This window comes from Lethenteron reissneri, unplaced genomic scaffold (genome assembly GCF_015708825.2).
Source record: "Lethenteron reissneri isolate LAM-NWPU_2019-01 unplaced genomic scaffold, ASM1570882v1 scaffold_1523, whole genome shotgun sequence".
NCBI classification, from domain to species: Eukaryota; Metazoa; Chordata; class Hyperoartia; order Petromyzontiformes; family Petromyzontidae; genus Lethenteron; species Lethenteron reissneri.
In genome coordinates, this window is record NW_026891249.1 from 6110 (window position 1) to 15353 (window position 9244).

The 9244-nt window shown below is 55.0% G+C and overlaps 1 protein-coding gene across 1 annotated transcript; it reads left to right on the forward strand.

Annotated features, from left to right (window-relative positions):
* Positions 1 to 2467: 2467 nt before the first annotated feature.
* On the forward strand, positions 2468 to 8863 carry LOC133362546 (ephrin type-A receptor 8-like; the record flags this gene model as incomplete). Its single annotated transcript, XM_061581497.1, has 7 exons — positions 2468 to 2547; positions 3350 to 3414; positions 4493 to 4708; positions 4853 to 5294; positions 5936 to 6091; positions 6548 to 6934; positions 8739 to 8863. Coding segments are annotated over exons 1-7 (1464 nt in total), but the record flags the coding sequence as incomplete, so codon positions are not given.
* Positions 8864 to 9244: the final 381 nt, after the last annotated feature.

Consider the following 9244-nt stretch of genomic DNA (forward strand, 5'->3'; position numbering starts at 1 on the left):
CATGATAAAAGAATTATATTATTATATTTTTTTTAAATAAACATAATAAAGCTATTATTTTACGATGTTTTGTTTTTATTATTTTATTTTTTCCCTTCTACGTGATGACTTTACCGAATATAACCAAGAAGATGAATCCCTGCAGTCACGAAACCTCTAAGTCGAAAATCCTTTCGTTACGATTCACAAATTAAAAAAGAAATCTCCCTGCATCTGCATTGACGATCTGGACGCCGGTCTCAGCCTCCGCACAACCACTGCTGGGTGTGTGTCGCCGCTACAAGTCTCTGTGTGTGTGTCTCTGTGTGTGTGTGTCTCTGTGTGTGTGTGTCTCTGTGTGTGTCACTGTGTGTCTGTGTGTGTGTGTGTGTCTGTGTGTGTGTGTCTGTGTGTGTCTTTGTGTGCGGTAGTGTAGCGGTTAGCGCGCTGCGCTATGAACCTGGCGACCCGGGTTCGATTCCCGCTCACGGCTAACACCAGTGACGATTATCTGAACCGGTCCTGGGCCTCCCCTAGGTCGACTCAGCCTTAAATGAGTACCTGGTGCGGTGTGTAAACATCGCCACTGGGGAGACAAAGGCGGTCGGGCGTGGTGCTGGCCACCCACCCCCTCGTGTACCGTTCCGGCCTTCATAGGTGCTCGCTAACAGCACTTGCCCCTACAGTCTGTTAAGGCTACACGGGGGATCTTTGTCACTGTGTGTGTGGCATCAGCACGAGGAAGACAAAGACGGCTGTGCGTGTTTCTAGCCACAAGAGCCTCCAGCAGAGGCACCACGCTGCCCTGACAGTCTGCGTGGGCTGTGGGTGGAGTTGGACGTGGGGGTGGAGTAGCCAAGTGGTGGACAATGTCAACGAGGACCCTAAAGGGGGGGGGGGTGTGGAGTGGCCAGCACCACGCCCGGCTACCTTTGTGAAAATCTAAAACACGTCCTGTGCCACCGCTAGGTCAACTCGGCCTGAAATTGTTGTTCTAAGACATCGTCACCTGGGTGGGGGTGAAGGCGACCCGGGCGTGGTTCTGAGCACACACACAGAGACACGAGACGCCGTGACGCCCTTGACAGGCGCTCGCTCACAGCGCGTGCCGCCAGCAGTCTGCGTGCGTGGTCAACGTGGGGTCGTTGAGTTTGTTGATATTCAAGTTGTGTTTCTGATAGAACAAAGACAAAGATCCCCCGTATAGCCTTAACAGACTGTAGGGGCAAGTGCTGTTAGCGAGCACCTATGAAGGCCGGAACGGTTACACGAGGGGGTGGGTGGCCAGCACCACGCCCGACCGCCTTTGTCTCCCTACACACCGCACCAGGTACTCATTTGAGGCTGAGTCGACCTAGGGGAGGCCCAGGACCGGTTCAGATAATCGTCACCGGTGTTGGCCGTGAGCGGGAATCGAACCCGGGTCGCCGGGTTCGTAGCGCAGCGTAGCGCTAACCGCTGCACCACCGCTCCCTGATAGAACACACGCTCATTCACACCCACACACGCGCATAATTGTACACACGTGTGTACATGTACACAGAGTCATGTATGAACCCATATTTAAGTTTGTGTTACAGTGGGATATCTGTTAACAACACCAACGTATCGTGAATATGCAGAGGATAATTTATATGAATTACAACTTAATTGTACAATGCATCGATGTACATTCTAGATTTGAAGCTTTCGTGACTGCAAGGATTCATACTCTTGGGTTTTTTCGATAAAGCCACGTAGGTGAAAAATAAAGAAATAAAAACATTTCTTGAAATAATAATAGAAAGAAAATTAGTATTTTAAAAAAACTAAAAAATATAATTTATTTTCTATTTTATTTTTTACCTACGTGACTTTAACGACAGAACCCAAGAGCATCAATGTAGAGCCTATAGCGGCACGAACACACATTGTTCAACGTCTATAACATGGTAAGTACATCGCATCGTATACATCCACGTAACACAGTCTTGTACCATTCATAAAACAGCTACAGATACATTACAACGATCCCCCCGTATAGCCTTAACGGACGCTAGGGGCAAGTGCTGTTAGCGAGCAACACCTCGTGATTTTGAATGGAGGGATGGAGGTGGGAGGAGGGGAGCCGAAAGCCCCTCGACAAACATCCACTCCTGCCAGGGTCAATCATTCACCCGTGTGCTCTCTAGGCGGGTCAATCATTAATAGTGCACCACACAACCCCACCCACCCACCCACTCGCTCACTCGCTCACTCCCACATTCATTGAAATCATCTCGGTTTCCCGTCACTCTCGTAGAAGCGGAGCGTTGGTGAACCGAGCTGATCCATGCACCACCAGCACCACCACCACCAGCACCACCAGCACCACCACCAGCACCACCACCACCAGCACCACCACCACCAGCACCACCACCACCAGCACCACCACCACCAGCAGCAGCAGCAGCATGGCCCCAGGATTTCTCTCCGCACCCTCCCTCCCCCTCCTGCACAGCAGCAGCAGCAGCTGTATGAGACTGGCTCCATCTCTCCTCGCCGCCGTTTGCATCGCCGCCGTCTTCGCGGTGTCCGCAGCTCACGAGGGTAAAGCAAAAACACGAAACGACGCGGCTCTCTCTCTCTCTGTGTGTGTGGCTCCGCTCAACGATGGCTCTTTCAAGGCTCCTCCCGCGTGTCTCTCTCGTTACCCTGCGTGTCTCGTCAACTCGTTCGCCGAGACGGAGTGTGTACGTGTGTGTGTGTACGTGTGTGTGTGTGTACGTGTGTGTGTGTGTACGTGTGTGTGTGTCTCTGTGTGTGTGTGTCTGTGTGAGTGTGTACGTGTGTGTGTGTACGTGTGTGTGTGTGTACGTGTGTGTGTGTACGTGTGAGTGTGTGTACGTGTGTGTGTGTGTCTGTGTGTCTCTGTGTGTGTCTGTGTGTGTGTCTGTCCGTGTGTCTGTGTGTGTCTGTGTTTGTGTGTCTCTGTGTGTGTGTCTGTGTGTGTGTGTCTGTGTCCGCGTGTGTGTCTGTGTGTCTGTGTTTGTGTGTCTCTGTGTGTGTCTGTGTGTGTCTGTCTATGTGTCTGTGTGTCTGTGTGTCTGTGTCCGCGTGTGTGTCTGTGTGTCTGTATGTCTGTGTGTCTGTATGTCTGTGTGTGTGTCTGTGTGTGTGTCTGTGTGTCTGTGTGTGTGTCTGTGTGTGTGTCTATGTGTGTGTCTCTGTGTGTGTGTCTGTGTGTGTCTGTCTATGTGTCTGTGTGTCTGTGTCCGCGTGTGTGTCTGTGTGTCTGTGTGTCTGTATGTCTGTGTGTCTGTATGTCTGTGTGTGTGTCTGTGTGTGTGTCTGTGTGTCTGTGTGTGTGTCTGTGTGTGTGTCTCTGTGTGTGCGTGTCTCTCCCCCGCAGTGGACATGCTCGACACGGAGACGGTGCAGGGAGACCTCGGCTGGGTCGCCTTCCCTCCTGACGGGGTGAGGAGGAGTCGAGAGGCCACGAAACTTCTGTGGATGTTCGAGGGGGGGGGGGGGGGCGTCCATAAATGACGTCACGCACCTGGGGGGGGGCGGGGTCAGACTTTTGTGACGATGCGTGACGAGGGGGGTTGAGAAATGTGACGTCGTATTTAAAATTCGCGACTTTAAATAAATATAGACAACACGTTCTACTTCATTTAATAGATTTTGTAATAAATGTTTTCTCCTACAACGCTTCTGTAGGGACATTTATCACTTGAACATCACCCCGTCCACTTCGTTCATGACCCTTGGGCTACACTCATTTGAATCTTTTGAAACAGCCTGCCTCAGCGGCTATCCCGATCTTTTTTCTCCCGATGGTACATTTACTTGTTCTACGTGACTTTGCCGAAAGACCCCAAAGAATCCGTGTTTCTTGTTCTGCCCCGCGGCAGATATGGGGCGTGCTTACACAGCAACTTCCTGATATGGTGTTGAGTTTGGTCACGTGACCAGGAAGTTAAGGGGTGTCAGCCGTCACACAGAGTACACAATGGAGGCACACTCAGGGTCTCAGTGAATCTGGTCATTGTGGTACTTGAAGAAGCATTGTCTGTCAGTTCGTTTATGTTCTTACAATACCGGGAATGCTGTTATAGTGTTAGGATTGACGTTATAATGCTTTAGACCCAAATAATATCAACTCCTGCAGTCACGAAAGCTTTAAGTGAAGATTAAATAAATACAGATTCATGATAAGCACGCCTCAAACTCACCGTCTTCCAATTCCACTCACAAAAAAATCACCCCCCCCACTCCCCCCACACTCCCCCCCCCCACACTCTCCCCCCACACTGCCCCCACACACTCCCCCCCACACTCTCCCCCCACTCCCCCCCCACACTACCCCCCCACACTCCCCCCCACACTCTCCCCCCACATTCCCCCCCACACTCCCCCCCACACTCCTTCCCAACACTCCTCCCCAACTCCCCCCCACACTCCCGCACACCCCCCACACTCCCCCCCCCACACTCCCCCCCCCACACTCCCCCAACCCCCCCCACTCCCTCCCCCCTCACCACGACGGCAGTGGCAGCCCGCGAGTGGCCAAGGCCCCCGGCGCTTGTACCAGGCGCAGTGCGGCCCCGCCGCGCCCCGCCAGGACAAGTGGCTGCGCACCGACTGGGTCCCGCGTGGCGACGCTCTCCGCGTCTTCCTCGAGGTCCGCTTCCGTTTCCGTCGCCGCTGCCCCCGGGGCCTCCCTCTCCTCCTCCCCCCCACCGCCACCACCGCCACCACCGCCACCACCGCCGGCACCGCCGCCACCGCCTCCACCGCCACCACCGCCGGCACCGGCACCACCGCCACCACCACCGCCACCACCGCCACCACCGCCGCCGCCACCGGCACCGGCTGCGTCAGCGACGCGTTGGAAGTTTACTACCGGGAGTCGGACGATGCCGGGGACGTCCCCGCCGGCGTCTTCGCGGACGACGAGCGGCGGCTCTTCTCCAAGGTCGACTCGGTCGGCTGGGACAGGTCGGAGGTCGGGGAGACCACGGCGTCGTGCAACGTGGGGCCCCTCTCCCGGGGCGGCCTCCGCCTGGCGTTCCGCGACACGGGGGCCTGCGCCCGGCTGCTGTCCGTGCGACTCTTCCACAGGCGCTGCCCGGCGCTGGCGCTCGGACTCGCCGTGTTCCCCGACGCGCCAGCCGCCGGCGACGGGCGGTGGGCGCTGTCGGAGGTGGCCGGGGCGTGCGTGGGCCACTCGCTCCGGGCCCAGGGGGAGCCGGGCCCGGCGATGCTCTGTGACGCTGACGGCGAGTGGGCGAGCCTCAGCGGGAGCTGCGTCTGCCGTGCCGGGTACCAGCAGGCGGGGAATGCCTGCCGAGGTGACGCATTGGGGTTGTTTTAATAGATTTATTGTTGTTGTTGCTTACCCTCGAGAAAGATTTGAGAAGACCCAGCCACCCTCTCATCCACCACTCACTCACTCACCCATCCACTCACTCACCCACTCACTCATTCACTCACTCACTCACTCACCCACCCACTCACTCACCCACTCACTCACCCACTCACCCACTGACTCACCCAACCAACCACCCACCCACTCACCCACCCACCCACTCACTCACCCATCCACTCACCCACCCACATCACCCACCCACTCACCCAACCACTCACTCACCCACCCACCCACCCACTCACCCAACCACTCACCCACTCACCCACCGACTCACCCACCCACTCACTCACCCACGCACCCACTGACCCACCCAACCACCCACTCACCCACCCACTCACTTTCTCACTCACTCACTCACCCAACCACCCACCCACCCACATACCTATTCACCTACCCACTCACCCACTCACCCACTTTCTCACTCACCCAACCACCCACTCACCCAACCACCCTCTCACCCACCCCATCTCACCCACTCACCCCATCTCTCGCTACTGACAGCACCAACAGTCTGCGAAGGCTACAGGGCTGCATGGGGCGGCGTGTGGCTCTGTGTGCGTGCAGCGTGTGAGCAGGGCTGGTACAAGGAGACGGCGGGGGACGGCTCCTGCTCCCCGTGCCCGCCGCACAGCGCGGGGAGCGCTGGCGGGGCCACGTCCTGCGCCTGCCACGACGGGTACTTCAGGCCCAGAGACGAGGCCCAGTCTGTTGCCTGCGCAAGTACGTGGTGGTCTCAGTACTACACTATACACTACAATACACTATACACTACATACTACACTATACACTACCATACACTACAATACACTACAATACTACACTATACACTACAATACACTATACACTACAATACTACACTACATACTACACTATACACTACCATACACTACAATACTACACTATACACTACCATACACTATACACTACAATACTACACTATACACTACAACACACTACACTATACACTACCTACTACACTACACTACACACTACACTACACTACTACACTACACTATACACTACACTACACACTACACTACACTACTACACTATACACTACACTACACACTACCTACTACACTATACACTACACTATACACTACACACTACACTACACACTACACTACACTATACACTACCTACATCACTACATTAAACTCCCCCCCACCCTCCCAGAGCCTCCGTCTGCCCCCACGGACGTCACGTGGACGGCGCTCACCGCCACTTCGCTGACGCTCCGGTGGCGCCCGCCGGCGGCTCCCGGCGGGCGCCCCGACCTCGCCTACTCCGTCCAGTGCCACCGCCACCGCCGCCGCCTCCGGCAGGAGCAGCAGCAGCAGCAGGAGCAGCAGCAGCAGCCAGCGCCGTGCGGGGCGGCCGTGAGGTTCCGGCCTCCGCCGGTGCCACTGCCGCTGCCCAACGGCTCGTGCTGCTGGGCGGAGGTGAGCGGCCTGCAGGAGAACGCCGCCTACACGCTGGAGGTGCACGCCACCAACGGAGTGTCCAGCCTCAGCGGAGGCCCGTCGCTGTTCGCCGCCGTGAACGTCAGCACCTCCGTGGCGCGTGAGTGACCCCCCCCCCCCCTCTCTGTCGTTCACGTGAATGTTTTTTGTTTTGTCTCTCTTCTTTTTCATCTTTAAATGTTTATTCTCGTTTGTAAAATGATTTTTTTTGTTCTTTTTTTAATGTTTTTTTCTCTTTTTTATCTTTAAACTAGCGGTTAGTACCCGGCGTTGCCCGGGCGAGAAAGGCAGACACACATGTAGTTACACACGCAAATCCATTGATACACACACATAGAGTTACACGCACAAATGGACACACACATACATACATAGACTGAACAACAACCGCCATTCGCCACTAAGTGGTGGAGACGTCACCACGACGCTTGTGCCAGGCTATGTGCACCTTGAGGCCACGTAAAGTGTCGAACGCCCGCTGGCAAGAGGTCACGGGGCAAACGCAGATGGCACAGGTCAACTGACTGAAACGACTGGCTGATGCACCACCTGTGGCCCCTACTGTGGCAACTTGCTGTGCTTTAGCCACCCGGCGCTCCGCTCGTTGTTGTGAGCGTCGCTCCTCCGCCCTCCGTTGTTGTTGGAGGGCGACTGCCTCCAACTGCCCAGTAGCGTCCTTCAGGAGCCTCCTCCACAGTGGCCGATCTTGACACGGCTGGTACCGGTCATCGGCAAGTCCACTCGGCTCCACGTCCTGCTGTACCACATCACTCCATCTCTTCTCTAGCCCGTGCCGCGCCCGTCTAGCCCCCTCGATCCGGCGGAACAAAAGCTGTTTAGGCATGCGGTGGCTGGTCATGCGGGCTACATGACTCAGGCAAAGCAGCCTTGCCTGCCGGAGGTCACCGATGGGACTTTGCCCAGATCTTTCAAGGATTTGTGAGCTCCTCACACAATGCAGCCTGGTTAAAACCAGGATGGATCTTAGGCAGGTCAGCCTAAATGTTTCTAACCGGCGAAGATGTTCCATTAGGGGGGTCCAAGTTTTGCAAGCGTATAGAAGGGAGGGAATGACCGTGGCCAAGAAGACCTGAAGCTTCGTACGGAGTGATAGACCAGGTAGCTTCCACACAGCGTTACGCAGCCAATGAAAAGATATTGCCGCTTGACTGATTCGGAGTGAGACCTCTGCTGTTAAACCGGAGCCGGTCATTAGCACACTGCCCAGGGAAACTCTCCACTGTCTCCACAACTGCCCCATCACCAATTGAGAGTTGTGGGGGTGGAGTGTCCGATGGTATAAAATATCCAGGCAGGTGCTTAGCTTTGGTTGGGTTGATGGTAAGGCCCCACCTGTTGGTGGCACGCTCCAGGTTCAGCAGCAGCACCTGGAACTCCTCCTCCGAGTTATTTCTTACCGACGTGTGTGTAGGTGTGTGTGTATGTGTGTGTGTATGTGTGTGTGTATGTGTGTGTGTGTATGTGTGTGTGTATGTGTGTGTATGTGTGTATGTGTGTGTGTATGTGTGTGTGTGTATGTGTGTTTGTATGTGTGTGTGTATGTGTGTGTGTATGTGTGTGTGTGTATGTGTGTTTGTATGTGTGTGTGTATGTGTGTATGTGTGTGTATGTGTGTGTATGTATGTGTATGTATGTGTGTATGTATGTGTGTATGTGTGTGTATGTGTGTGTATGTGTGTGTATGTATGTGTGTGTGTATGTGTGTATGTGTGTGTATGTGTGTGTATGTATGTGTGTATGTGTATGTATGTGTATGTGTGTGTATGTGTGTGTATGTGTGTGTATGAATGTATGTGTGTGTATGTGTGTATGTTTGTGTGTGTATGAGGCCTGCGGGCAAGCGAACGAGGTACCACGTGATCAGGTCCTGGATGTGCCCGCAGCCCCGTCCCCCGTGGTGCGTGTCCAGGCGGGGATCGTCTCGGAAGACTCCGTCCTGGTGACCTGGCTCGAGCCAGAGCAGCCCAACGGCTTCATTCTGGACTACGAAGTCACATGCTACGAAGAGGTACCATTGTCGATTTTACTTGCGTGCGTATGAATGTACACGCGTGTGTCCGTGCGCGTGTGTCCGTGTGTTCCATTCCCGCTAACGGCTACGATTATCTCAGCGAGTCCTGGGTCTCCCCTAGGTCGACTCAGCCTCAAATGAGTTCCCGGTGCAGTGTGTAAACATCGCCACTGCGGATACAAAGGCGGCCGGGCGTGGTGCTGGCCACCCACCCCCTCGTGTGCCGTGCCGGCCTTCATTGGTGCTACTCGCTAACAGCACTTGCCCCTACAGTCTGCTGACACTACACGGGGGATCTTTGTCTTTGCATTAGCAAGTGGAGGGCAGCAGAGTTTTCACAACAACATCATCATCCCGTGAACCAGGTGACCCGAGTTC